This window comes from Acomys russatus, chromosome 6, assembly GCF_903995435.1.
Source record: "Acomys russatus chromosome 6, mAcoRus1.1, whole genome shotgun sequence".
Taxonomy (NCBI): domain Eukaryota; kingdom Metazoa; phylum Chordata; class Mammalia; order Rodentia; family Muridae; genus Acomys; species Acomys russatus.
The window spans coordinates 32,239,801-32,253,804 of record NC_067142.1 but is presented as its reverse complement, the minus strand read 5'-3'; the positions used below and the strand labels follow the sequence as shown (position 1 = coordinate 32,253,804).

The 14,004-nt window shown below is 54.5% G+C and overlaps 1 protein-coding gene across 1 annotated transcript; it reads right to left on the bottom strand.

The window, feature by feature from the left end:
* Positions 1-248: 248 nt before the first annotated feature.
* On the bottom strand, positions 249-3,271 carry Lrrn2 (leucine rich repeat neuronal 2). The gene has a single exon (XM_051147404.1). It carries the CDS (start codon positions 3,065-3,067, stop codon positions 929-931), a length of 2,139 nt encoding a protein of 712 aa, XP_051003361.1. The 5' UTR covers positions 3,068-3,271; the 3' UTR covers positions 249-928.
* Between the last annotated feature and the right edge of the window lie 10,733 nt (positions 3,272-14,004).

Below are 14,004 nucleotides of genomic sequence, written 5' to 3'. Positions count from 1 at the left end.
GCCTGTGTTGTGCTCTTCCTGGCTGGTGGTTTCTCCTTAATTCGTTTCTCTTCCCCACAGCTCTTGTGCTCTCTGCTTTGGGGTGACTCTGTGTTTGGAGCAGAGACCCAGAGGCCAGAATCCAAAATGAAAAGGGAAAACTGGCGTGTCTCTCTCTTCCCCAAGCTCTTATGAAACCCCGCCCACACCCCTGTCACCTTCCCGGTCTGAAGGGTCTCCAGAGGTTTTCTTACACCAGCATGCAAAGGATTATCTCCTACCCATTGTTGTTGTTACTGTTTATTTTTTATTTTTTACAAAACAGGAGAAAAGAGTGAATTGGGTTGGGGACAGGTGACACATTTCTCCACAAAGGTACAAAACTGCCAATAGAAAGTCAACTTCAGAGCCCAGGCTATGGGATGAGGTGTCCCTGGACACCTCTCCCCAAATATCCTTCAGATCCAGCTGGGGACACTCTCACTTTGGGGCAGGCTCCCAAGACAGAAGAAGCCTCTTTCAGCCCTTGCCCAGGAGGGGGATGAGCAAGCAACTGAGACTATACAAAGAGAGAGAAGAGGAAGGGGGCATATCCTGTGGGCCAAGGGCCTAGGGACACAGGCAGGGGACAGCCAAGCGAGGCCCAGAAGCCTCTGGGGAGGTAGAGGCTCTAGGCAGAGAGTCCTTCCTGTTCCTTGGAGACACTCCTCAGAATCGTAGCTGAGGACCCCCCAGAAGGCAACAGCAACCATTTGCAGGCTACAAGAGCACCCCTAGGAGCCGCAGAGCATCCCCAGGAGCCGCAGAGCTCCGTCTTTCCTGGCCAAGCTGCCAGGCCTCAAGCACGTGGCTCAGTGCCACTTTCCTGGCAGGCATCTGGCCCAGATCACTTCCCCTTTAGTGTAGAGCTGTCCTAGTTACTTCTCTACTGCTGAGACCTGGCGGCGCTTCAGGAATGTTGAGACAATGGTGGTGGCACTGTCCCCCCATCTGAACATCTGAGCTGCTTCCTCCCTGGATTCCAGGGCAGAACAAGGGGTGCAGACACTACTCGGACAGAGGGGGCGCTCCAGCCCCAGAAAGCCCAGGCTGGAAGGAGAGGCTTCTCACCCACCCCCTGCTTGGACTGGCCTCTGCCGAGGTGGGCTGCAAGCCCAGCTACCAGCAGGAGGACAGCGAAAGCCAGGATGGCTATGAGCCCGGGTCGGTCCCCCAGGGCTCTGTGGCAAGGAGAGGCCTCTTTAGTCCTGGCCCAAACACAAGCCAACTGGGTGCGGGCATCGGCAAAGGCCACCTGCAGGCAGGCCCAGTACTCTGTGGCTGGAAGGAGGCGGGTGATGTTGTAGCGATGGGTGCCCTGGGGCAGTCGAGCCAGAGCGGTGGCTTCGTGGTCCCGTGGGGAGGAGGCGCTAGACCAGGTGAGGTTGGTGGAGACTATGTTGGGTGGGGGCACCCAAAACAGCAGGATGTGATATGGGTGTGTCTCCTGCACACGGAGCTCCAATCCTGGTCCCTTGTCCCTGCCTGGCTGGAAAGGAGCATGGCCAACCACAACACTGACTGTCTTAGTGTCGGCCCCTACCAGGTTCTGGGCCACACAGGTGTACAGCCCCGCCTCTTCTGCTGTCACCCTGCGCAACTCTAGGGTCCCCTCAGGGAACACCCGGTACCTCCTGCCTGCATGAGCAGGTGTCAGTCGGACTCCAGCTGGAGTGACCCAGTAGATCTCAGGCTCTGGCTCAGCCAGTGCCCGACAATGAAGTACCATGCTATCTCCAGCGGCCACCTGCAGGCTGGAAGGGAAGCTTCGGGGAGAGATGAGGGGCAGGCAGTGGTCTGTCATCTCCCGGAAGGGCACCTCCCGGACTGGGAGGCGCTGGAGGTCTGGGGGCTCAGCGCACAGGGTGGACTGTGGTTCGATGAAACGGACGTGGGTGCCCGTGGCATTGGCCCAGCGGATGACACAGTCACAGCGGATGGGGTTGCCGTGGAGACCCACCTCCTGTAGGTTGGGCAAAGATTCCACTGTCTGCTGGTGCAAGGCACTGAGAGCGTTGTTGTTGAGCATAAGGGTCTCCATCTGGGGCAGGTGGTGAAAGGCGCGGGGATGGATGAAAGAAAGCCGTGGATTATTGGTGATGTCCAGCTTGGTCAGCTCAGGGAGATTTACCAGAGCGAGCTTGTCAATGGAGACCAGCTCCTCCATGTTGTTCAGTCCTAGTTCCTTGAGGTGTAGCATGTTGGCAAAGTCTCCCGGCCCTACCCGCTGCAGTGGGTTTTTGTTCAGGTCTAGGAACTTGAGCCCAGGGACCTGCTCCAATGCCCGCTTGGGCACCTGGGCCAGCTGATTGTCATAGAAAGAGAGGCTCTCCAGGCTCTGCAGTCCCTCCAGAGCGTAGTCTGAGATCTCCCGCAAGCTCATGCCTGCCAGCACCAGGCTGCGCAGGTTGGCCAGGGGCCGGAAGTTCATGTCCAAGATGGCGTCCACCTTGTTGCCACCGATCATGAGGATTTCCAAGTTGGGCAGCATCTCGAACCAGCGGCTGTCGATGGTCCTAAGGAGGTTGGAGTTGAGGTGCAGTCGCAGCAGGTTGCCGAGGCCTTCAAAGGCCCTGGGGGCAATGCGGCACAGCTGGTTATGGTTGAGATAAAGCTCCTGCAGGCTGGTCAGACCAGCAAAGCTGTGATCCTCCAGCCGGCTCAGCTGGTTCTCTTCCAGATGTAGGCTCAGCAGCTGGGGCAGGGCCTGGAAATCACAGTCGCGGGCATCTGAGAAGCTGTTCTGGGACAGATCCAGCTCTGTGAGGTTGGCCAAGTAGGCAAGCTCCGTCTGGTCTATGCGGCTGATGCTGTTGCTCTGCAGTAGCAGGGTCTGGGTCCCCGAGGGGAGCCCTGGCGGCACTGCCGTCAGGAAGAGGTCATTGCAGTCCACAGTGGTGGCCTCTCGGTAGGATGAGCGGGGTGTGTACCAGGGCCGGATCTGGCAGGCACACTGATGAGGGCAGGGCACACGCCAAGGTACCACGGGCACTGCGGCGGTGGTGCCGGCTGCCCAAGATATCAAGAGGGCAGCCACGAGGAGCCTCATGGTGGAGCTGGAAGGCAGGGAAGAGTCCTGCTCTTCAAGACTTGCAGACTGAGGGTCAGCGGCCCTGCCAGGGCCTGGGGAACCGCCCTCTCAAGGCAGTCATTCTACAAGGGGTGGGTGGTCATCACTTCGTGCCCTCTGGGTGTGGGGCCTCATCTTTGTGCACTGGGTTGGGACTGCTCACTCATTTCCTTGTCGGTGGGGCAGCCCTGGAAGGAGACAACAGAGTTAGGGATGCACGGAGCTGAGGGGTGGAATCTGTCCCTCTAGCTCCCCCAGATGGACTTCAGAAACCAGAGGGGTAGCTCAGGAGCTGGCCTGGATGGGAACCAGGCCTTCCAGACACTGTTCTGCCCAAGGCTCCAGTGTCTTCTACACATTCTCAGGGAAGGAGTGACTCAGTCTTTGGGAGAAATCTTGGGATAACTCAAAGGTGTGGTGTGTGTGTGTGTATGTGTGTGTGTGTGTGTGTGTGTGTGTGTGTGTGTGTGTGTGTGTGTGTGTGATAGTATGGGGGGATGGCAGTGAGGGGTATAGTAGGTTATGTGTACATGTCTGGAAGGGAAGGAAAATGGACGGGCTGAAATTGCCACCATTGGAGCCCTGATAAATGTAGAATAGATGTTCTGACCTTTCTTGCTCTTCCCTCCTTGGCTCACTGGTTAAGTGAGATAAATGATAGTTTCTAGACATTTCTCTGGTGATGCGGGAGGAAGGAGGTAGTGGAGACAAACCCAGCTCCAATATATGGGATAGGTCTCCCAGAACCCTGGAATTGGGCAGTGGATTGAGGCACCACATTCACGTGGGCTGGGATGCTGCAGTGGTCCTACCAGGGGGTCTGCCTAGGCTCTTCTGGGTTGGCCTTGGGTATGGCCACTTTCCACCCTGAAGGCATGGGCCTTCATTTCTCAGCGGTCTGTCAGGGCTGCCCAGCAGATGTTTGGGAATCTAATTGCCTGAGCCCTGCAGGTGTGGTCTTGTGTAGTCTGGCCTGACCATTCCTGGTTTCTGTTGTTTCCATCCCATACTCTTTGCACAAACCCTTTGGGGTGCAGTCACCCTGACATGCCACCTCCCCTTTTGTCTCATTTCTCTGGGACGACTTCCACTTATTCTTCAAGGCTCAAGTTCAGCCACTTTTTACAGAGAGGTTCTCTTGGGCTGCAGAACTTCTTTGTGTGTGGGGAGGTTCTTAGACAACACACAATAAGGCACAAGTGTCCACCTCTGGGGTAAGGGGCTGGTATTGTGCTGCCTCCTGCTTTCCAAGCCAGGTCATCTACAAAGCTTCCTCCGGCCAGAATCCTGCCCTCTCATTGCTATACCTATAACACAGGTGTTTACTGTAGGAGTTCGTGCCCTTTGGGCCGCTTCCCCAAGGATGTCTCCTCTACCCAGATCCCAACCGCTGATGCTTTCTCCCTCCCGGGTCCAGGAAATCAACCTGGCTTCTTTCTCAAACCAGGCTGTACTGCCCTGAGGTACATCAAACCTTGGCTTAGAACAGGAACCGGACACAAAACTGGGCCAGATTGCATGTTCTGCTCTTTGGCCTGGCCTGACTCAGACTCAGGAGAGGTCAGATGTAGCAGCTCGTCAGTGGCTGCTGTGCAGGACATGCTTCCGAAGACTCTGACCAGCTTTGCTTCATATATAACTGTCCTTAACAGGCCTGAGATGGAAGCAATCACACCTCCGGTTTGTATAAGTCCAGAGGAACTCAAAGAACTAGGCTCAAGTCTCACGCTGGGAAGCAGAGCCACAGTGAGAAAATGAGCCCCAGCCTGGAGGTTTCCGGTGCTGTTTCCACATCGCTGCTCTGCCCTAGGTCTGGTCCAGCCTGCTTTGAGCCTAGGGCTAAGGTGCACTGGCTGCCCTGAGGCAGGCTGGTCCTGTCCTCTGGGTGAGATCTCCTTGCCAGGAAGCTGCAGGAAGCTTTCAGCAGTATTTACCAGCTTCCAGGCAGCACCTCTAACTGGCCACTTGGGGCTCTTTGCCTCATCATCCTGTTTCCTGGATGCTGGGAGGGGAGCAGTGGGGGCAGGGCACCCCTTCACAGAGCAGGAGAGCTGCGGGCGCCTGTGTACATCCTACTTTCCTCAGCAGCTATTTCTGAAGGTGGGAAAAACAACGGTGACTTGAAAGGCACAGAGGTTTGTGTAGGGGTATGTGTGCGCTGTCACTTAGATCTCAGGGTAAACAAACACACGTGCACACATGCATGCCTGCCTGCATACATGTTCGATGGAAGCCTGGGGAAACAGCTGCCGCAGCTGATAACTGGGGCTCAGGGAGGCGGGAGGGGAGTTTGTGGTGTACTCTGTGGGTGGGGAAGATGCAGGAAAGAAGCTGAGGCACACCTGCCATTCGGATGGCTCTAAGTGCCATGCTTCCAAACCAGATGCCAGGACACCAAACTTGGCTCTATCTCCTGCCCTAGGGTCTACGCTCCCTCCCCCCCAAGCATCTATTGCTTTATATTTCCTTTATTTTCTTAAGGAAGACTGTCATGACACTGGAATGAACACGTCTCGCATGTAGAGAGTTCTAGAAATGTTAGCTCCTCCTTTTCCAAGGTGTGCATGCTTTTTCCATGGCTGGGAGGTGCTCCTGCCACATAAGACCTTTTTTCATCCCCTCCCCCTCTCCCTCCCTGCTTCCCTCCATCCTTTCTTTCCTTTCTTCCTTGAACTCAGGACCCCCTTCCACTTCCCAAGTGCTCAAGAGTGTAGACATATGTAACACTGTGCTCAGGGACCACAGGACTTCTAAAGGAACGATAGCCTTCTAGTCAGCAGACGATACAGTGCAACAAGCTCCCACTCTACTGAGCCTAGCTCCTGGGAACCCAATACTGCCTCCCACCCCCCGCAAGGTGGGGTGGTGAGCTGTGAGCTCGCAACATAGCCATCCAGCAAAGAATGCCAATGGATGAGGAAAACCCAGGACAGTTCCCAGTTGGAGAGGAAGGTGAGGCTGAGGAGACAGCAAGGGCTCCTCAGAGAGGACCCCAATGTGCCTCTGACCTTCAGATAAGACATGAGTCCCTTGCTTCCCTCTCCTCCAACAATGCCTTTGTTCTGAGTGCCAAGCCAGCATTCAACTGTGCTCAGGGCACTAAAGAACTACCAAAACCTACACAGTTCCGTGGCAGACATCTCCCCTGCTGGCCTTAATCTGTGTGTGGGCAGGAGCAGCGCTGGGCTAGGAACAGGGCTGGCTTTAAGAGGAAGAGAGAAGCGACAACTGAATCTGGGAGCCCACAGTGTGACAACTTCTCAGACAAGTCTTCCCTTGAGGGTGGGCATGTAGCTCCTCCTGGGATGGAGGCTAGAGCTGCCCATTCATTTGCCATCACTATTAAAGGCTGACGTGGCCCTACTCAGTCAAGCTGATTAGGGAGCTCTACAGGAGCTGCGGAGAAATTGAATTGACTGTTCTTTATAATGTCCCAGGTGACAAAGAGCTCATGAAGGTGTGTGTGCGCACATGCACATGCGCGCACACACCCACACGCACGCACACACACACAAGCTCCCTGTCCACAGAGAGTCAAGCAAAACAGAGTCCTTGTGGGTGAACATGAATAATAAAACATGCAGAACACGGGACATTAAGTTTCGTATTTCCACCAGCTCCATGTGTGAGCAATGAAAAGATTCTTTCATCTTGTCAGGGAGACAACTGAGGTTCAGAAAGGTTGCATCAGAGGTTACACAGATTTGGTTTGTTTCACTCTAACCTGCCCCACCAGCCCAGTCAACAGGGATCAATACTTGCTTGAGGGGAGCTGGCTTGGGACATTTGCCTTGGTTGCAAGTTTTTTTCAGAGATGGACTTGGGTCCCCAGATGGGCCTACCAGACCCTACCTTGAGCGAGGATAGGCCTGAAACCACAGAGTCAAACAATGCCAGCTGCTGCACACAGACTTGACTCTGTCATCTGACTGTGCAGTGCATGCTGGAAAGTTCTGGAGTCATCCTCCAGGCCCCATGGCTGGTGGCTCCCTCCAAAGGCACACCATTAGCTTGGAAGGGCTTGCTCTACAAATCCAAATGGACCCGTTTCCAGTTGAATTTCCACCAGGAATCATCTTTGGACTTGGTAGAATGTACCGAATCGATCCTCTACTCCTTCTGCTAAGAAGGAAGACCCTTGGCAAAACCCTAAAGGAAGAGTTTTGGGGGGGACACTGCCTTCCCATCCATCCTTTTCTGTCCTTGTCCCTTGCAGCACGGAGGCGGAGTCTACTGGTTTATGCAAACTCCCACCCGCCTTTACACTGTTCTCTGGTTTCTTCCCTAAACCCTGCCTAACCCTTGAGAGCAGATGCTTCCAGCAGGAGGCAAGCAGGCAGGCAGCTACCAATTGCAGGGTCTCGGCTGTTTTGGTACCAAGTCCCCCTGAGCCGTGGAGACAGATGGGCAGCATAATTGAGTGTAGCATTGATAAACTCCGGCCTCCTTAGCAGCAGATAAGCCCTGGGCCCAAGCAGCAGGGGGTGGGAGGGCAGCCTCCATCTGTACACGTGGCCTCCAGTTCTCCTGGAAGGTGACTAGGTCCATCACTCCCACCTTTCACTTAATCACACACAACCAGAGCTTCTGCACGGGAGAGCACGGCATTTATCTAAGTCTTCCAGAGTCGGAATTCCATAAATAACTTATGTGAAGGAGGGCGGGCAGTATGGAAGGGGCTAGGCTTAGCCGTGGGGTTTGAGCCTGGCTCTGCCACTCCCCATGTGACCTTGGGCAAGGTACCCTGGCTTCCTGAGCCCGAAGTGTGGCAGCTGTGGAAAGTGCGATGCCACGCCTCTGTTCGCTCCCTTCCGGTCTCCCGTTACTGCTGCTGCTTCTCTGTCCGTCTCTCTCTGCAATGCTTTTCCGTCGCTGAGGTATAAGTTACTGCACAGGCATGTGTACAACCCCAGACTCCACAAACTTGGGTGGATACCAGGTCAGCCACACCCAGCACTACATGTAACAATCCTAGCCCTCTAGAAGGTTCCCTTGCGCCCTTGCAGCCCTACCCTGCTACCCACTGTCCTGACCTCTAGCCTCACTAGTCTTTTTCATCTTTAAACCCAGATTCCTTCTTTCTTTCCCATCATCAGTTGATAACATCCTTTGTACCTAGGCGATACCCAGAATGCCTGTTACTACTTCCAAGCGCTCCGGAGCCTCTCAGCACCCTTCTCAGGAGGCAAGGTGGGGCTTCTTTTTCATTCTTACACCTAGAAATAGATCTATGTCTCAAGATCCCAGCTCTGTCTAGAATCCCCATGGCCTGGGCCTGGGTGTTCCATGTCCTTTGAGGAAGAAAGACAGCTTGGTGACTTCCTGGTAACCATATGTCTAGGTCTTCTCATCACAGAGTCCTGGGTCAGTAGACAAGAGGACACATGAAAGTTACCCCGATCTGCCGTTCTGCCACACCCAACCTGTCACTGTCCCCAACACTGCAGGTTCTCACCTTGACCCTGATGCCCTCTGCTCCTTTAGACCCCCAAAATCTTCTTCAACCTTAAGACCTATCCCAGACACCACGTCAACACTAGGGAGACATGTGGCATTCCTGAGGGCTCATGTGCCAGACGTCCCATATGCCAGTGACTATCCCAACAATCCTATACAGGAATTCTTCACAGGATTCTTTTTTTTTTTTTTTTTAATTAATTTATTCTTGTTACATCTCAATGTTTATCCCATCCCTTCTATCCTCCCATTCCTCCCCCCCCCCATTTTCCCATTATTCCCCTCCCCTATGACTGTTCCTGAGGGGGATTACGTCCCCCTATATATTCTCATAGGGTATTCACAGGATTCTTAAATGAGAAACTGGCTGGGCGTGGTGGTGCACGCCTTTAATCCCAGCCCTCGAGAGGCAGAGGCAGGTGGATCACTGTGAATTCAAGGCCAGCCTGGTCTACAAAGTGAGTCCAGGACAGCCAGGGATACACAGAAAAACCCTGCCTCAAAAAGACAAAAAACAACCCTCCCCTGTGCCCCCCCCCCAAAAAAAGAGAAACTTAGGTCAGAGAAACTAAGGTACAAGACTGAGGTCTCCCTCACAGATGGTACCTGAGTGGCCAGGTAGGCCTCACTCACAGGCTTGGTTATTTCTGGGGTTTTGGTGCCAGAGCTTAGCTGGCCTGTGGGGAGACACAGTGGGGAGGTGAGGGCCCTTTGTTTAGCCTTGCTCTCTGCCTCTCTTGGGAATTTTAGAGGTCAAGGTTCTAGTAAAACTCCTTCATGGGTGGGGAGGGAGGGGTCTTATTGCTGGGCTGGAATCTCTACATTGCCAGCTCTCCTGGCTGGTCCAGGCAGAGGGTATGAGAGCTCCAGGCTGGGAAGGGAGCCTGCCTCATTATTTCTTAATTAGAATGGAGGGCGCCAGTAGGTAGCACGCAAAGTCATTTCTGTCTGATTGCACTGCACCAGAGTGAGCTGCAGGGGAGCAGGGCCAGCAAGCCCAGGCAGAGAGTGGCTCAGCCAGAGCCCAGCTCTTCTTGCTACTTGGACTTCTGCAAACCCACAGGGACTGCTTCTCTGACCAAAGCCTCTCTCCTGAGTTCCTGGGGTGTGCACCCCTCCATGAGAGCCTGCCTGTTCTCCCAGAAGATTGAGGACTCTGCAGGAGCCTTGCTCAAGCTGCTCACTCTTTCAGGCTAGCACAGTAGGAACTCAGAACATATCTGGACAATAGCCAAGCCAGGCCAGGCCAGGCAGGGGATGTCTGTCTGTCTGTCTGTCTGTCTAAGAGACCAGAAGCCACAGGGACCAAGTGCCCAGAGACAAGGCCTTTTTGTGGCAGTTCCTTCTGCCTCCCCTCCTTTAAAACAAAACAAAACAAAACCAATGCCATCCTGTAGTCTGTCTTTCTGTAGCCATTTTTTTGCCTTCCTGGTGACTATGGCTGGGTGAAAGTCACTTTGTTCTCATTCAAGTTTCTGTCCGCCTTAACAGGATCTTACACCACCAGCCTTCCCCCTTCTGGAGCTTTCTCCAGATCCCTCTAGGAATTCAAGTGACTCCACTGGCCTCTGCTCTGAGGCCAGTAGCGGAAACACAGGTGCTGGAGGGGGCTCTGTGATTGAATCCTGCTCCTGCTTGTCTACATGCTCTCGGCCGCCTCCTCTGTCAGATGGGGCGGAATGTGCCTCCTGGTGGAGACCGATGTCTTTGTAGACGTCATCTGGGGCTCCTCGAGTCCTTTCCCCTTTCAGCAGCATCACCACATATCCTTGGCTGGGCTATTCCTTGACTGTTAGATTCCCTATGTTTTAGGGGGTAGAGACCTCTTCTAAGTCACTAAAAGTACTCCCTGGGGGCTTTGACAGGGGTCCTTGGCTCCACGTTTCAGGACAGCTCAAGGACACCACGCACCAGCAGATGAGAGATACCTGACAAAATACTTGCCCAATAGACGGGTCAGATGCACCCGTCAAGCAGCAACCCTGTCTCCAATGCTCCCTGCTAGGGTCCAGAGGGGTACTCCGAGGACATGCTGACCCCACTCTACAGACATTCCACTGCCCCACTCCCATGCCAGATGGTCAGTCTAGACTAGCTGCTGCCCAGGTGGAGGTGCCAGGCAGACTCAGCAGCCTTCCCTGGCTACCTTATGAGCCCAGGGCCCCAAGATGGCCCTTGGTCACAGGGAGCTAGGAACAGGGGGCAAGGATGGGGAAGCAAGAGGGAGGGTAGCAAGCGATACTGTTTCCCACACCCATGCCCTTGCATGGTCAGGTCCTCACCTACAAGTCCTGTTCCCCACTGCACATCTAGAAAGTTCCTTCCTGTCTAAAGCCTCAGTAATCAGGCTCCTCTGTGGAGCACTCCTGGATGAGCACACCTTGCTCCTCTCACTTCCTATGAAGCCACAGCCTGCAATCCCGTGAGGCTCTTGCCTCCTCTCTGTGCACTGTTAGGGGTAGAATCGCCAGCTGACAGGGAAGTAAGGAGAGGAAGGATTCTACCCTGTTTGTGAGGAGCTTTGGGTCTGCTGGCAAGAGGGAGGTGGGGTGGTGGGGTGGAAGGTAGGGTGAACGGGGGAGCAGGCCAGTTAAACACGGAGAAAGGCTAAACCCTTTCTAACGGAAAAGGAAAATGAAATCAGAATGAAAATTGATGAGGCGGGGAGAAGAGGAGACTTGTTTCATCAGCAGGTTTACCAGATGAAGCCTGGAGATAAATCAGGACGGTGAAGGAGGTCTGGGCTCGAAGGCGGAAACCTTCCCTCTGGCAGCTGTGGCAGGCAGGCTGGGAGAAAAATGGCTGCAGCTGAGGCCCTCAGTGGGCGATGCTCTTTCTCCCTTTCCCCCTCACTGCAGTGAGACAGCCTGCTAGTCGGTCGTCCGTACCCTTCCAGATCGTTCCTGCCCATCCTCCCACTCAATCCTTCTTCCTCGGTCCTCTGTGCCCCATAGGCCTCACTGGTGACATCCACAGCTCGGCTTTTTCCTGCTCTCCTGCACATCACCTGGACTGCCCTGCAGCCACTGGGGAGACAGTGGAGGGCAGGCCGTGGGGATTGGTGGGAGGCAGTGAAGCCCAGGCCACTGCTGGGAGCAGGTTTCAGGTCACGGCCTCATCCCTCCTCCGGCCTAGTGTGCCCTGAGGCAGCAGGAGCAGCAACTCTGAGAAAGTCCTCAGAAATGCAGATTCTCTGGGCCCACCCGGCCCTCCAGGGTCAGAGACTGAGGCTGGGGCCTCGAAACCCATGTTTGAGCTGGATGGCTTCTGACGTCCAACTCTATAAGCAAAGAGAAAGTTTGAAAGAACATGAGTAAAGGTCTCGGGGTATGTTGGGTACTTCACATATGAGAGTGGCAAGGGACACAGTGTGTAGGGAGGGCAGGTGGGGTTTCTCAGGTTGAAAACAAAATAAAGGAAAACTCTCTATGGACTATAAAGTTGTTGCAGAGGGGGCAGCAGGCCTCGAGTGTGGGGAAGGGCCCTGTCCCACCACATGTAGGAAGCTGGGCAAACATTCAGAGGAAATATGCTAAAAATTAAGTATGTGGGGGGGCTAGGTTTGTATCAACGTGATACTGACTAGAGTCATTTGAGAAAGAAGGAGTTACAGTGGAAAAAATGTCACGGCCAGATTGACAATTGATGCGATGGCCTAGCTCACTGTGGTCGCTGCCACCCCTGGGCCGGGGATCCTGGGTTCTGTAAGAAAGCAGGCTGAGAGAGCCATGAGGTGCCACGGCCTCTGCCACCCCCTTGTTCTTGCCTTGACTTCCTTTGGTGATGGACAGTAGGCAGAAAGCGTAAGAGGAAATAAACCTTTCCCTCGCTAGGTTGCTTACAGTTATGATATTTTACCACAAGCGACAGAAAGCACATCTAAGACAGTGAGTGACATTGATAGGCACTTTGATAAGGTTGTCAGTCTCCCTGGGGTGGGAGGGCCAAACTCCTAGAGGGAGTCTGGACCAAGAGGTACAGAGAGTAGAAGACATTCAACATCCAGCAAAACAGGAGGCACCGGAAGCAGAAGCCCGGGAGAAAGCTGTAGGACGTGAACGTGAAGGAGCGGTCACCTGTGGCCTGCAAGTGGGCTGGTAAAGAGCGCTGCAGGCCAGGGTTAGCACGGTCTGGACACTATCCTGCAGGCTGAGTGTAGTCACCGGACCCGCGGAGGCCATCGCAACTCCAGCCATGGTTAACAACAGTCCTCCGAAGCAGCCGCACCTTGCGATTGATGTTCCACCATCCCCGCTCTCCTATGAAGCCGTGGCCTGAATGTGTGGCCCAGATTCTTGCACTAGAAACACCATCTCCCACCCCCCCCCCACCCCCCCCCCCCCCCCACCCTGACAAGCATGGTGGTGCACGCCTTTAATCCCAGCACTCCGGGTCGCAGATCTCTCAGTTTTAGGCCAGCCTGGTCTGCAGAGTGAGTTAGTTCCAGGATAGCCAGAGCTATCCAGAGAAACCGCATCTCAAAAAGGCAAAATAAGAGCAGGAAACACAACCCCCAATGCCCCAGTGATGGGAGGTGTTTCAGTCACAAGGGCTCGGCCTTCCAGAACGGACACAGGATATTTTGAAAGGTGTGAGAGAGGGAGTTTTGTCTTTTTCTTTCAGCCTGCTCCGTGCTGCTCCCCCTCCACCTACACCCCCCGCCCCCGCCCCATTTAGGGACACTGTATTCCCTAGAGAGCCCAGAATTTTAAAAAGCCTGTCTTGAAAGCAGACAACAGGCCTCGCCGGATGCTGATGATATCTCAATCTTGAACGTCTTGGCCTCTGAAATTGTGAGGAACAAATGTCTAGTCCTTACAAATGCCCAGTCTTTGGTGCGCTCTTCAAGCCACAAGGAAGATGCGTTTGATAGGCACAGGTGCCACTGCCCCTGTTTTAGTGGGAAGAGTGTCAGGTGACATGCTCAAGTTCACCCAGCAGTAATGGGCCAAGGCTAGAGGGCACAGTGTGCTTCCAGTCCAGCCTCGGTTTCCCCTGTGGGTGGGTGGGCAATGGTAATGGTAGCCACTGATACGGCCTGATGGTGACCCAGGCCTTGGCTCTCTGACAGGAGTGGCTGCCTGTGTGCTCCTGATGCCACCGCGATGAGGGACCGATGAACTCTACTGTGACATGAGAGGGCGCGTGCCTGGCCCAAGTGAACTCCAGGCATGTAAAGCCGGGTCACAGCTGGCTGGTGCTCTGGGATCCGAGCTTTCCCGATCCTCCTGCCCCACTCCCCAGTTCTCCTCCACCCCAGAATGGAATCGGTGAGATTTCCAGCTGACTTCCTCTTGACTTCCTTTGGGTCTAGGCCAATGCAAGAAAAGGAAGCTGGCCTCTGGCCTAAGCTTACAAGCCTTCCTCAAGGAGTAGCCTTTCCCTACCCTGGCAAGCTGCTCCTCCGTACCTGTGCGGCCTCACAGCCTAGCATGCCAGGCGGGCTTGATGGCTCTCAA

Excerpts from the sequence above, each read along its gene's own strand:
- Lrrn2 (XM_051147404.1), bottom strand. The coding sequence starts at position 3,067 with ATGAGGCTCCTCGTGGCTGCCCTCTTGATATCTTGGGCAGCCGGCACC.